This window comes from Podarcis liolepis, assembly GCF_965112155.1.
Source record: "Podarcis liolepis genome assembly, chromosome: 2".
NCBI classification, from domain to species: Eukaryota; Metazoa; Chordata; class Lepidosauria; order Squamata; family Lacertidae; genus Podarcis; species Podarcis liolepis.
The window spans coordinates 34,695,274-34,710,876 of record NC_139555.1 but is presented as its reverse complement, the minus strand read 5'-3'; the positions used below and the strand labels follow the sequence as shown (position 1 = coordinate 34,710,876).

The 15,603-nt window shown below is 43.9% G+C and overlaps 1 protein-coding gene across 16 annotated transcripts in view; it reads right to left on the bottom strand.

The window, feature by feature from the left end:
- TMEM94 (transmembrane protein 94) overlaps positions 1–15,603 on the bottom strand; it is a 73,121-nt gene that overhangs the window by 42,974 nt on the left and 14,544 nt on the right. For 3 of the 16 annotated variants that reach the window (XM_083487341.1, XM_083487340.1, XM_083487344.1), the window contains exon 1: positions 11,242–11,485. The exons of 9 other annotated variants lie outside the window; for them this stretch is intronic. In XM_083487341.1, coding sequence (XP_083343467.1) covers positions 11,242–11,295 — 54 coding nt within the window. In that variant the 5' untranslated portion in view covers positions 11,296–11,485. Of the gene's footprint in view, positions 1–11,241; positions 11,508–15,603 lie in introns of those variants that run through there. 4 more of the 16 variants (XR_014522101.1, XM_083487342.1, XM_083487333.1 and 1 more) reach the window with 4 other exon arrangements.

Sequence of the window (15,603 nt, the reverse complement as noted above, 5' to 3'; positions counted from 1 at the left end):
TATACCAACCAGCGTGGATTTGATTTAAATCACTACTCAGTAAGACTTGAGTTAAATCGTGTTTTTTACAGAAAGACTCATTCTTGCTGGTATCATCTTAATATTGATAAGCAGAGGAAGGTTTCGTTTTTGAAATAATAAAATTTCAGAGTAGTTTTTACAATTATATCAAAAATTACTGATTTGGTTATACTCTTAGAAATACATAGATAATTATGAAATTGTTGTGAGGTTTAACAAGTTAACTGTTTAAATTTGGACAACTTTTCTGCTGTACTTTATTGGAAGGAGAAAAATAATCATTTCCTTAATAACAATTTAAACAATTTATTTAACTAAAACAATAACCTTATAGCGTATGTATCCATGTTTGTTAACTGATGTGGTTAAACAATTAAAAAAAACCCTTAGACTGAGTTTCAGCACACATGAAAAACTTAAAACAAATTCTTATTTCCTGATGAATAGCCTTTGGACTATAATGTAACTTAAATAGAAAACTATCTTTAGAAAGATTTTTCCTCCAAAGCATTTTATTTTAAAAATCCAATTTAAATCAAAAACATCCAATTTAAATTTTAAAAAACATCCAATTTAAATTAAACAATCTGTTTTTTAAATATATATATTTTTAAAAATCATTGATTTTTATCCACCCTGATACCAACACTGTGCCACAGAGAAACATACACATACTAGGTTTGGTATGCCCACCCAGGAAAGAATGGTCGCAACCTGAGTTTGCCTGCATGCCCCTTTCCCTTCTGGTGCTGCTGGTATTGCATCTTGCTCCCTCCGGCAGTGCAAGCAAATGAGACTCATGCACAGCAATACAAGTTTTGCCCCTATTCCCCACCACTACTTTTTCCAACCTAACAAGCTGTGTCTGTTCCTCAAGGCCACAGAGAACCACTGCTCTTACACAACCCTGTGGCAGAATCCACTAGGAAGTTCTCCTGCACAAGCCACATCAAAAGGTCCACAAATGACAACATTTTGGAGATCCCAAGTTGCAAGGTGGTTAGATTGGTCTCAACTAGGGCCAGGGCCTTTTCAGTACTGGCCCTGACTTGGTGGAACGCTCTGTCACAAGAGACTAGGGCCCTGTGGGACTTGACATCTTTCTGCAGGGCCTGCAAGACAGAGCTGTTCCGCCTGGCCTTTGGTTTGGACTCAGTCTGACCCTTATGTTTCCCTCCCCTTATGGTTTTGATCTATGGGCTATTTCAGGGGTCTGCAACCCACGGCTCCGGAGCCGCATGTGGCTCTTTTACACCTTTGCCGCGGCTCCGGGGCGGATACTAACGAGGGGAGGAGGCACATTGTGCTCCCCGACACTCCCCACTGTGGCAGGCGCTGTACTGGCTGTGCCGTCGCATGGGGGCGGTGCGTGTGTTAGTCACGCACCGTCCCGACGTCACCTTCCCACCTGCCCGCCTGCTACATTGTAAGGGGCATGTACGCTGGTCACTGCATTGAAAGGGGGCATGTACGCTGGCCACTGTTTTGAAGGGGAGTGAAGAACACACACACACACACAAAAAGGTAACTTGTTAATTTAACGTTTATTTCTATGAGGAGGAGTATTTCTGAGGGGTCAAACAAAGAAATAATAAAAAAGTGACAAAAAAGTTATTTTTATAATGACGAGTTTTGCGGCTCCCAGTTTTTTTTTCTTCGGAAACGGGTCCAAGTGGCTCTTTTTGTCTTAAAGGTTGCAGACCCCTGGACTACTTTTAAAATGAGGCTGCATTTTAAATTGCATTTTAACCTGCATTTTAAATTGGTCCCCCCCCCAAAAAATGCATGAAAGCACACAAGTGCTCTTACACAACTCATGACCGCTTCAGCACAGGTTGCACTGGGGAACAGCCCAGCAGATCGTGCCCCATGTTTGTCAGTGAGAAGGAGGGTGCCATTTGGCTGTTCTGTCTCGAAAATAACAGACGAAGCCCTATTGTAAGGATGTAAGTAAAGAGCCGAAAAACTGACAGCCGGCATCTTAAATAAGGGTGAGCCCTGGATTACTGGCAGCTGCAACTACTTCTAGGAAGGTGTTGATGATGCCTCTTCCCAGGAACATGTTTCTCCAAGCTGTGGTGAAGAAGGCTCCCTTGCCAGGGATGGGTGAAGCTCAGCTGTCAAAAGAGGAAAGACTTCTATGCAGTCAGCACAGTCCCACGCCACTTCTTAGAAGACCAGCTTTAACCAGACAGACAGACAAACTTTCTGAGGCTGCCGTCAACCTATGGCTCTCCCGTGAAACTGCAAATCCCTCTGCAGCAAAATGAACGTCTAAAATAAGCTAACTCTCACGAAGCACAAGCCACGATACTGCATCCCTGTCAGAACTAAGAATAAAACCTGACGTAATTCTCCTTCTGCTTGGCTGGTTTTAGGGATTAGAAGAAAATGGCTCCCCTGTTTCTGTTGGACGTGGACCAGATTACATCAACGCGTGGCAAAACGTATGCTTCCCACCACCACCACAATCACTGCAACTTCAAAAAAAAGGGGGGGGAGATATAAACAGGATTCCTGGCAGCACACGTTAATGCGAGCCTTGCAGGTTCTGTGATGGCAGGAGACATCTTTGCAGAGTTAACAGAATTCTTAGTGGGAGGAAACAGAACCAAGAGACTGAATCTCTTTCCTTTGGAGGTTTTTCAAAAGTAAGTATTTGCTAGCCATGTGTCATGAAATTAAGAGACGCCTGCTTCTTTGGAAGAAAGCAATGACAAACCTAGACAGCATCTTAAAAAGCAAAGACATCACCTTGCCAACAAAGGTCCGCATAGTTAAAGCTATGGTTTTCCCAGTAGTGATGTATGGAAGTGAGAGCTGGACCATAAAGAAGGCTGATCACCGATGAATTGATGCTTTTGAATTATGGTGCTGGAGGAGACTCTTGAGAGTCCCATGGACTGCAAGAAGATCAAACCTATCCATTCTTAAGGAAATCAGCCCTGAGTGCTCACTGGAAGGACAGATCGTGAAGCTGAGGCTCCAATACTTTGGCCACCTCATGAGAAGAGAAGACTCCCTGGAAAAGACCCTGATGTTGGGAAAGATGGAGGGCACAAGGAGAAGGGGACGACAAAGGACAAGATGGTTGGGCAGTGTTCTCGAAGCTACCAGCATGAGTTTGACCAAGCTGCGGGAGGCAATGGAAGACAGAAGTGCCTGGTGTGCTCGGCTCCATGGGGTCACGAAGAGTCGGACATGACTAAACGACTAAACAACAACAGCCATGTGTTAGGAACAGACTTCCCGACTTTGGAAAGAGACTACTTGATCCAGGAGTCCCATCTATGCTGAATGATTCTAACTTTGGCAAAAATATATGCACAAGTATTCAACAGTTGCTCCATCAGCACTAGGGTCCTTGAGTGGTTGCCACTGGGCCAAATAACAAGAGCAAGGACGGATAGCCTATAGCCCTCCAGTGCCAGCTCTAATCAGTCCCAAGCAGCAGGATTTAGATCAATGATTCCCAAACTCCACCCCGCCCCACACAGACCACTTAATGATTTTATCCCCTGCCGGTTGTAGAAGAAGAGTTTGGATTTGATATCCTGCTTTATCACTACGTGCTCTACTTGATGCTGTATGGTTTTCAGCTGTGTTTGTGTTGCTTCTTTTATTTCTTATATTTGCACTTTATTAAAATAAATAAAGTCCTTAGAATTCTTCAGAATTCAGATTGCCAGTGTTCTTCACAGATATGCCGTGGACCAGCTGAATGAAACTCTCAGTTTCCAAGGACCACAACCTGGGAACCTCAAAGCAAGACATCAAGGAAGCTTGAATGCCAGTGTGAACCACACTTCCTTCTGTTCTCCTAGCATCAAATCCTTTCATCAACATACCAACTCTACAAGTCCTGCCCACTTTTTGCCTTGCACTGCTCACTTAATCATTTCAGTAAATTGCCAAATTTATTGTGGTGCAGAATATGAAAAAATCTCTAGGTAGGACTGGGAACGTCCCACGTCTGAAACTCTAGAACAGCTATCTGCCAGTGTAGACACTACTGAGTTAAGTTAGCCAAAGATCTAGAATCATAGAATCATAGAGTTGGAAGAGGCCACAAGGGCCATCGAGTCCAACCCCCTGCCAAGCAGGAAACACCATCAGAGCACTCCTGACATATGGTTGTCAAGCCTCTGCTTAAAGACCTCCAAAGTAGGAGACTCCACCACACACCTTGGCAGCAAATTCCACTGTCGAACAGCTTTCCTGTCAGGAAGTTCTTCCTAATGTTTAGGTGGAATCTTCTTTCTTGTAGTTTGGATCCATTGCTCCGTGTCCGCTTCTCTGGAGCAGCAGAAAACAACCTTTCTCCCTCCTCTATGTGACATCCTTTTATATATTTGAACATGGCTATCATATCACCCCTTAACCTCCTCTTCTCCAGGCTAAACATGCCCAGCTCCCTTAGCCGTTCCTCATAAGGCATCGTTTCCAAGCCTTTGACCATTTTGGTTGCCCTCCTCTGGACACGTTCCAGTTTGTCAGTGTCCTTCTTGAACTGTGGTGCCCACAACTGGACACAGTACTCCAGGTGAGGTCTGACCAGAGCAGAATACAGTGGCACTAATTTACCAAAAGGTAGTTTCCTATGTTACCAGAGGATCTTTTTCTTATTTATATCTTTTTAAAAATACATAATTTAGATCTTCACATAGAGGTGTGTTAGGAATTCATCACATATTATGATAATAAAGAATTATGTCTACACACTGGGATACACCTCAAAAGCATAAGAGCCATTCAGGTTTGAAGTCCATGGAACCACTGCAGGAATATTCTGGATTATGTGCTTGAGCTAGAAGTCCAGCTTTCACATATTATGTGGAACACTGCATGTATGTGCAGTACACAGAGGAGCACCCACTAACTCCCATAGCAGCATGAGGAGCTGAAGCAATTTTCTTTATTCCAAGTACAAGTCTCTCAAATTTTCAGTTTGGAGACTACAAAAACTCTCAGTTCTGACATGCTTTTCAGTTAGACTATAGAGGCTCTCAGCTTCTTACAGCAAATGAACAGCATCAGGGTTCTCCATTTAATACGTGGCCTCTCTAAACCCTTTGGTAAGTGAAGAAAGCTAGTTTCTTTCCCGTCAGGGAAATGATGAGCAGAAGCTCGCTACTCTCTATTAGCCTCCAAGGTCTCGAAATTATTTTACTTGAACAAGATAATGAGATGAGAGCTCACGGCTGCACCTTGAGACATCTGAACAAGAATCTTGGGGGCAGCTTTGGGTGTCCCCTTTCCCATTGTATTCCTGCATCAGTTTCATTTTCTGACACTTTGGACACTGCCAATGTGCACAAGTAGATCCTGCAATTTCTTCTTCCTTGTCCTACTCACATCTATTAAGGCACAAGTGGAGAAAAATAATATACTGAGCAGCCTGAATTTTTACAGATTGTGTGCATTAAAAAAAAAACCTTCACACAAAGTTGTATTCATTCGATCTCATTCATTCATTCACTCACAAAAATCATGCTCAAAGCAGCTTACAAAACAAAGAAACAAAAACCAGGTATGCACTAGAATCAACCAGTTAGTCCCTAAGGTGCCATGGCAGTTTCTATCGTTTTTGCAGGCATCGCTTATCACTCTACCCTTTAGCAGTTTGGGGCTTTGCAGCTAATTCCCCAGAGTCTGGATATAGTAGAAACCCTTCTGGCACAGAAAAACGCAAGGTGGCAGGGATTATAACTGAAAAGCAAAGTGGCGACACAGCTCAGGATTGGTTCCAAAATGAATTCAATAAGTTAGGAAGGAGAATGCTGAGTAGGACAATGCAATTGTGTTCTCAGCACTGGCGCCTGCTACATAGTCTGTATTTATTTTCCAACACGATAAGCAGTTGCTCATCCCCCAGCACTAACATTCGTCCGTTTCGCTGAGCAGATATTTCAAGTTTAAATAAGCCTAAACCTCCATTCGTAAAGAGATGAATGGCTGCAGTAGAAGCACCAAGTGCTCTGCATTGATTACATAGCAAGCAAGATTGATCTAGCCTATGGTGCTGTGTCTCAACTGCCAACTGTGTGTGTGTGTGTGTGTGTGTGTGTGTGCGCGTGTGTGTGTGTGTGCGCGCACACACACACATATATGCATGTATATAGATACTTCCTAGTGGTATGGACAAGACATCCCTCACCCTGCCTCTGATTGTCACTCTGCAATCCCAATTTGCCAGAAAACAAGTAATGGTGGCTGTTAGCAAAGTAGTCGTCCCTCAAGGGAACTCAAAACTCTAGGATAATGCCATAAATTGTGAGGTTATGCTCAATGGCACAGCTAAGAAAGACAGAATGAGTAAATTATAAATGGACAATGGAAAGGTAAGTGGAAATCAAACCATCTGAGGGATCTGAAATCATCTTCTGTTGGTTCCCCTTCCATAGCTGTGCACATTGCAGGTTCAATCCCCATATGGGACAACTGCATATTCCAGCATTGCAGGGGATTGGACTAGGGTCCCTTCAAACTCTACAGTTCTATGATTCCATGACTCCAGTGTTCTAAATCTCCACACACACACACACACACACACACAGACACACACAGGTGCAGTAGAAAAATTGACTAGGAATGGGTCACCTAGTCCAACTCCCTACAATGTACGAATCTCAACTGGATCATACATGACAGTGTAGACATCACCTACGGTATATGTGAGAATCTCTCCACAGGCGGTTCTGCGTTAAGATAATATCTTCTAAAGGCAAATCTTTTTTCACAGTACCTCTAAGCAATATCTTCTGTTTACTCAGGACTTCTCTGGCCTATAGCATAACCATTGTTATTGTTATTGTTATTGTTAATATGTTGCTTAAGTGTTTTTATGCTGTTTGTGGAGATGACATTCACCACCTAGATAAATTTCTTTGCTGTGTGCTGTACAAGCCTTAAAATAATCTGCTATGATGCCTTGTTGACACTGATACTCACCATGGTTAAAAGATTGTTAGGGAGATTTGCATGCAAGAGGAGAAACACCAAAGAAAGGAAGAAGGGCCATGCAATCCTATGACTAATAGTGATCCTTAGTCAGAGTTAATGAATCAAGAATATTGCATTGCAACTGGGGCTGTTTTCTTTGGACCACCCGAGAACCTCAAGGAAGTCATGGCCCTTTTGGGCAGGGGGCATTCTGCATCTTCTCCCTACCAACACAGGGTCCATTTTCAGACTCCACAAAACCCAATACAAGATCCATATGCAAAATGAGACTCTGCAGTTTGCCCTGACATTACTACTTTGAGTTGGATTCAACTAAGCAGTCCTGCCAACAGGAACCTGCTCAAGGACCTCCACCAGTGCAATGGGGCTTTCCCACCCTCTCCTTCTCCAGTGTTCCTTCCCCCAAACTGGCTCAAGGGGGTCAGGAGACCCCTGGAACAGCGCATGGGGCAGGGAGAGACAGACTATTCCTGCAGAAATGCTTGTGCTGATGGGACAATCTCCTTAGCGCTATGCTGAATTTCCCCCAGAATTATTACTTTTATAATAATAATTTTATTATTTATACCTCACCCACCTGGCTGGGTTTCCCCAGCCACTCTGGGCGGCTTCCAGCAGAATACAGAAACATAATAGATCGTCAAACGTTAAAAACTTCCCGGCGCAAGAACCTTTTCAACAGGTTGCATGCCACCTATCACAGTCGTGACGCAGACAATCTTTTGATCATCGCTCCAACATGGGAGAAAGAACTATTTACCAAGTGTTGTTATTTTGTGCTCAATAAATATATTACACAGGTGGCCCCTTCGAGACACGATACATGGGGAGGAGTTACTTTGACAACTCTCCCTTCTCTCTCTCTTCCCTTGGTGCCAGTTATGTAACCATCATCAAGGGACAAGCACAGAACAAGCGGATCCCTTCTCTATTGTGAGAGCAGGCAGGTGTCATTTTCACCACCGCACAGTGTCTCTTAGGAACATCACTTCATATTAGAAATTAAATGAGAAGAAAGAGTTTTATCTTGGTCAGGGCTGGAAGTCGAGGGGATGCTTCCAACGCCAAGATGGCATAATCACTTCTTTCTGAAAAGCAAGAACCAGCGTTCAAATTTTAGCCACTTTTATTGTCTTATTAAAGTGATTCAAATACCATGCCTTGCTACTGTGTCCGAAATTATGCCATCTGTACCAAGGTGTTTTGAAAACTCAATTTTTTAAAAGATAACTTACAAAACAACAACAACACACATTCGGCAGCAGCCCAGGTTTGGAAGGGACTGTTGTTTTGAAAGAGATCGACATTCCTAAGCACCATATCACATTTGGGGCGCTTGGGATTTCGTATCCCAAACTTTGGTTTTTGCTGGGGATGGGACTATCCAAGTGCAAAGCTATTGCTAGCATGGCCAGGCTTGCAGTTGGTGCCTCATTGGTAGGAAGGTACAGTGTTCAAAAGAAGGTATGCAAAGACAGACTAAAAGGCAAGCAAGGTGAAGAACCAGACTGATTGGCACACATGTTTAATGACACTAATGGAGCTACTACTTACCTACCTACAAGCAAATCAAAGTGCAGCTGTCCTCTGAAATGCACACCTTGCCAAGTTGTGCAATGCAGTTCTCCAACCAAAAAATGCATGCAAAGACACATCTATTTGGGGAAAGTGTGTATAAATGTGTACATGTTCATAAAAAGTATAAAAAATGCATTATTTTAGGGGGAAATTACATGCAAGAAACGCTCACTAATATGCTGGCAAATTTTCACGAGCCTCTTATTAAAAAATCATAAACTGATGTGGAAAGTGGCAAAATGAATTTAAGACTGGGGGGGGGGGGACGAGAAACAGATATAGACAGATAAGTCCCTCCTCCTTCTATCATCCTGATCCTGATACTGTTGTTTCCTCAACACTTTCTTGTGTTATAGAACAAGCAAGTCAGGAGAAAATTAGCACAAAATGTGATTTCGTACTGCAGAGAGTTATAAGCCCAGTTAGATTGCAATCAAGCCTTCAGTCTCTCTATCTCAGAACAATGGTAGGAAAACAATTCCCCACCACCACCATCATTTGGAAGGAATAAACATGATTCCCAGCTATCTGTTGGGTTGGAGCCAATGGCATTTTGGTCCCTTCCAATCTGTGGCATCTCCACGTGTGAACTTCCTGCGGAAATGGAAAGTGTGGGTAACCATGGAGGAGGAGGCAGGGAAGGAACATCATCAGCAAGAATATGTACAGTTGTGTCATGGGAACTCCACTCCCCTGCCTGCTCATGCATGCCCAAACCTGTTGCATGGACTACTAAGGATCTTATGAATTTCGAACGAGGAAAAAACTTTGCCAAACAAAAAAGCCACAAATTATACCAGCAGGGCTACACTGCTCACTGAGCCTCCTTATGTCCTCATTATGGCCTACACACTTTTGCATCTAGCATAGAGCATATAGAATGAACAGAGTTATCAAACAGTTCACATCATAGCAAGTGAGCAAATCTTATTCAAATAAAATGAATTAGGCCATGGGTATCTAACCATAAAGGTACCATAAAGGGCACAATCAAACAGGGGGTTAAGCACACCTGGTTAAGAATAACTGAGTCCATGGACCAGGTTAATGGTATATATACTGTATACTACCTTTGTACGGGCAGATTTCTCCATGTTCTTGCTTGCTTCTCCAATGCTACACTGTGCTTGCCTCCCCAGCCTAGTAGACTAAAAGCAAAAGCACTTGGAGAAATAGTGGGCTTGTAGCATGCACTAGGGCAGGCATGGCCAAACTTGGCCCGCCAGATGTTTTGGGACTACAACTCCCATCATCCCTAGCTAACAGGACCAGTGGTCAAGAATGATGGGAATTGTAGTCCAAAACATCTGGAGGGCCAAGTTTGGCCATGCCTGGACTAGGGTCACCCTGCCTTATGCTTGCTATGGATTTGACTTGTGGCATACTTAACCAAAAAAGGTTAGCACCACTGAGCTAAGGAAATCCGTGGCAGACCACATGCCGGCTCGATCCATAACTGCTGGCATAGATCACATCTGCAGCACTGCTCAAATTAATAACAGCATCAGGCTCCATCCAGTTTCAGGAACAAGCTGCCAAAGCAAACTAGGACTTCCTATTTCTCTTTAGCAGAGAAGCTCCATCCGCTCAGGTGATTACAGAAGCTCCATTTTACACGATGGTGCAAGTCCTCCTTGCCTCTTAGAAATTACAGAATCTTTACATTTGGAGATTCCAGCTTAGCATCGCAAACCTACACAGGGCTTGAGTACATTACCAACATTGGTCATGGCCCTCTATATGAGCGAATCTACTTTCTTCTGGACATCAGGGTGTTTTTAGGGTCATACAAAAGCAGAAGGCTGAATGCCAATAACCAGGACAAACTTCTTGGTACTGACAATGCAAACCTCAGCTTTTGCTTGCTCGCTGGCTCCTCCTTCATTTTAGGGTACTGGGTGAAGAGGCAGCTCCTTCAGGCAACTGCATGCTGTATAGCTTTCCTACTTTGTCCCCGCGGCCGTTCTTGTACCTGCAGATCACCCTGGGGCTGGATTTCTATGTAGCTAACACATGTGCCATGGGGATTGGTGTTTGTGCTGTTTTAAAGGCATGTTACATAATGTGATATTAAAGCATATATTACTATACATATTTCCCTAACGCTGGAGAATAATATGCGTAGTCGGTAATTACACACACACACTTCCAACCACAGCTGACAGTAATCCTAGATTTATTAATCTGCAAGGATGGATCATTGCCACATTTGCTTCCCTTGAACATACTTGGCAATCCTCCAGATCCAGGAAATTTGCCACGCACGATCCCTGCTAGTTTATGCCACAGCATTAACCCACCCCCCACCCTCAAGTATACCAGTAGGAAGTGGCACTTAGTGGCGCAATGCTCAGGCATGTGTAAGAAACAGACAAATCTGAACCCCCGAACAGACACAAGGATTCACTAAAGCTCAAGACATCTATACACTGTGCTCAGAGCCCAAATTCTCCCAGTGATAGAACAAGCCTAGCAGAAAGGAAGAGGTCCTCCTTTCCATAATATATATATTGTCATTTAATGCAGCTCATCTGCCTTAAGCTCACACACACAGGCAACCTCAGAAGCCTTCTGTACATTAGCAGCTCAGGAAAACATGCAGGAAAGGAAGGGAAAAGCCATCTTGAATTCAAACGTTAGAAAAGAGAAAGAAATAAAAAGCGCAAAAGGTAAACTTACTTTGCCACTTTTGGCTTGCTGGGACATCCACAAATCTGTCTGTTTAAAAAGCATCTGGGCTAAGATTGCAGCGCAGCACTTGGAACCTTGAACAGCAACTTCCAATGCTGCTATCCAGAGAGAAGCAGAAAGCAATAGAGAGAGTCCGCACAGCGCAAAGCTGCAGAAAGAGAGAGAGGAGGAGAGAGAGAGAGGGAGAGGAACAGCAGAGTGAAGCACCAAGCCACTGATTAATTCAGCCTGTTGCCAGTCACATTGCTGCATGCTGGATATGGGGTAAGAAGGGGAGGGATGAGAAAGGAGAGATGAGAATGTCCTTTAGGATCACATCCCTCTGGGTCCGGGAGGCTGCATTCAAAAGCCAGATAGCCTATGAAATACACCTGTATGGAAGGCAGAGATGGTATATGCTGAAGCACAAGATGATGCTAACAGAGAACAGGTCCAGGAAAACATAGGATACTGCAAGGAAAAGCCAGCTCTGGCCACAACAGTGGAGGTGGACTAAATAGGAGGAAAATGACCTTAGGGGTTGAGAACTCCTATGAATGGTCCCGTATTTAAAAAATGTCAAACAGTGCACTTATGAACACAAAACCCTCAGGTGTCAAGCTGTGCATTCTGAGAGCTAATTATTTCAATAAAAATCCACGAGGAAAACAACCTGGCCTTCTATTTGCTGAGCTGCACTGATATGCCTTGCTCCCTCCTGAGCGACCTCTTGCTCCCAGCAGGACTTCCCAGCAGCAATCAGGATGGAGAGCAGCAGAAAGTCCCCCCTCCAAGTATCAAATATTCATAGCCTCTCAGGCGGAGACTCCTGCAGAAGGTGCAGTGCAGGTTATTAATAGCAATCTATTGTGTCTGGGGCTTGCCACTTACCCAGAGCTGGGCAGCAGCAGCAATGGAGGAGGGACAGGCAGAGGACACTGGGCCAACGGAGTCAAAGAGTTCAATGCATATGCCCCAAAAACCCAAAGGGAGGGGAGGAGCAAAACAAAGGTAAATAAATAATAAGAATCACAGTAATGACAGGAGCCAAGCCCATTCTGTACCACAGACAACCTCAATCTAAGCATGCACTATAGATACATTCCTGTGTGTGGAGTACTATTTATCATCACCTCTTCTTCCTTTCCTTTAGTGTCTGTATGTCTTAACTCTTGCTTGATACTATGGTCCAAGTTACGCAAGATCTCAATCCTGTTGCAAAAATGGCCTCTAAAATAACAGAGCAAGGCTTGGATACCTGTCCTGTCGTGCACATGGGGATACCAATCCAATTATGATAGCATGACTCTCGCCGTTTCCACCTTAAGACCTGCACACCTAGTTGCTACTTCTCTCACTCTCCTTGCCTTTTGATTACATCTGATGAAGAATTCTGGAGAACTCAAAAAAGCTTGATCGTAAGTTTATGACTTTTGGGGTCGTCCCAATAAAAGTATTGCCGTTTGGGATTCTTCCCTTATGGACCGGCAAAGTTGCTTTCTAATTTTTTAGTTGTTTCTCAATAAACAAGCTACATTTGCGGGGGGCAAGAACAGAAAATTATGAGGCAAGATGTGAGCCACTCTGGGAACCTTTCTGGCTGAAGAGTGCAGCACAAATGCTTTAAATAAATAAACAAATAAATTGTGACCCAGAATAGTGGGAACTCAACGTAAGAGTTTTAAGACATCTCTAATGGGCAGTTTTTTCATATATAAAATAAAATTAGATTATTTCCTATGAATGAATCACAAGATCGATTTTTATATATATTTTCCAGCTGAAAGCACAAATGCACCTAACTTCTTAAATAGACATGACTGAACTATTCTTTGTGTACCTACTCACCACTAAACACTCCAGTCCCAATTAAGCATACACTGCACTGCACAAATTTCCACGCTTTGAACTGTCAAGGTGGTTATGTAGATAACAAGACCCCCCCCCAAAAAAAAAATTAAGCCCATATGTTTCTCAAGTTAGTGGACAGCCAGCATAGAATAAAAGTTAAGAGTATCAGTCAAACTAGAGAGACTCCCAACTCAAAATTCCCACTCAGCCAAAAGCCCGTTGTATGACAGAAGTAGGGAGCCTGAAGTCTGGGTACCTTATTAACTCTGCCTGGCCTCCTTATCTGGCTTGTGAGGCCATTGTAGCAGTTGTCACCCTCACTTGATATCCTACATGATTTCAGGCGTGGAGCAGTTAAAGGGAGTTAGCAAGCACCGCCGATCAGCTGTCTGGCAGTGCCTGCAAAAGTCCTCTGCATGACGGTTACTCTAAAGGTCAGTGAGTGGCCCAACTTCATACAACAGAGCTGAGGGAAACTAGATCTGGCCAGTGGGTCAGATTGTTATCTTGCCTACCCACCTCCATGATTTGACAGGTGACCGATTTTTGCCTTCATGCTCTGAAATCAAAGGAGAGCAAGAAAGACCCATCATTTGAAGAGCTGATCTTCCCACCTTAGAAAGGAGAGGTTCCAGCTCAGTGGCAGAACTCATGCTCTGAATGGATAAAAGCCCCGATTCAGTTTCTGGCATCTCCTGAACCAGGACGGCTAACCCCTGACCTAATAGTCTGATCTGTCCCCTTTCCTGGCAAATATATATATATATTGCCTCCCAAGACTCCACTGATTTTCTTGATGGCAGCAAAAGAAAAAAGAAAAACAGACACAGTGCTGTGCTGGGCAGAGATGTCACCATCTCCCCCCCCCCCCCAAAGTGCTCTGAAGGGGATGCAAATTGCTGCCGCCCCAGCTATCAGATCGATCATTTGATGAATGGGGAGGTGGGCAATAACCCGCTTCCTCAGCTGATCTGCACAGATGATCTGAGGAGGGAAGGGCTGTGGGTTGGTCAAAAGGTGAATGCAGCCCACTAGACAGAAAAGGTTCACCCAGGTATATAGAATTGCTGATAGACAGTCTGCATAACATTTCCACTTGAGATTATGGAATATCTGCTAGTCAGGGGTTACAAGTCTGACACGCCACACAAGGCTGCTCCTTATATCAGCACCATGAAGCGGTGAGTCCTGACCCAGGCTCTCTGTTGTGTGGCAAAAAAATATCTCACACACACACACACACACACACACACACAGAGAGAGAGAGAGAGAGAGAGAGAGAGAGAGAGAGAGAATTTCAGAAATTAAAGTTTCTGCATATGGGGACAGCTGAAGGAAAGGAAAGCATTTGTGTCGCTAGTTGCAAGAAAGAAGCCAGCAGGGAAGGGAGGGGAAAGAAAGCGGCAGCATCTTTCTCCAGGGCATTGTGTTTCCTAGACAACATACTTTTTAACTGCACAAAAGGAACAAAGTGTCTTGCACAGCACAGATTCCCACCACCCCACTTTCCTGAATACAATTCCTAGTAAGTAATTAAGCAGCTAAAAAACACAGCTACTTGTTGTAACTGGGACACTACCAAGGAAAAGGGAAGCAACACCCCAGGAGCCGGGACTGGGAAACACTCGTACTCCTACAAAACATACACAAAATTCAGCAGGTGGGCTTTTTATAGCAATGCCACTGGCAGACGTTTCTGAAATCTCTCTCACCATCTTGAATGAGCACATGCTGGCACCTCAGACTGTAAAGTCACAGGAAGTTTTCCAATGCGGACATCTCAGTTTAACAGAATAGAGCAGCCTTATTATTATTTTTTCGAAATGGTAAGAAAAGCCTTTTTAACTCTCTTTGGCAGTCGCCTTAACAGAATTTTCTCCTAGCTTTGCTTGGTAAAAAAAAACAGCTCTTGGTTCGCTTCGATTCCAAGCAAGTGCCATGCAGAATATAATCACTCCGCAATACAAAAGCATTCCACTTGCTAGAGGGTGGATCTAAGAACATAAGAAGAGCCTTTGCAGGATCAGGCCAATGGCTCATCTTGTCCAGCATCCTGTTCTCACAGTGGCTGAACAGATGCCCATGGCAAGCCTGGCAGTAGGATCTGAGGGAAACAGTACTCTCCCTGCTTGTGATTCCCAGCAAGTGGCTTTCAAAGACATACTACCTGTAACAGGGGGAGGAGAACATAGCCATTATGGTTAGCAGAGACTGGTAGCCTTATCTTTTAAAGCTATCCGGTTTGGCAGCTGTCAACTTTCCCCTTTTCTTGTGAGGAATCCTATTCGGAATAAGTGAATTTCATTGACAGCTATGGCCATCACTACCTTCCGTGAGAGCCAATCCTATCGCTGAACAATGTGCTGTGCAAAGTATTGTTTGTCCTAAATCTTCCAAAATTCCGTCATCCCTGTGTTTTGCTATTATGAAGGGGGGGACTTTTCTCTGTTCAGTTACTGGATATCCAAGCCCATGCTTCCTCTTACTTGCCTGCTCTCCTAAACTAAAAAGCCCCAAATG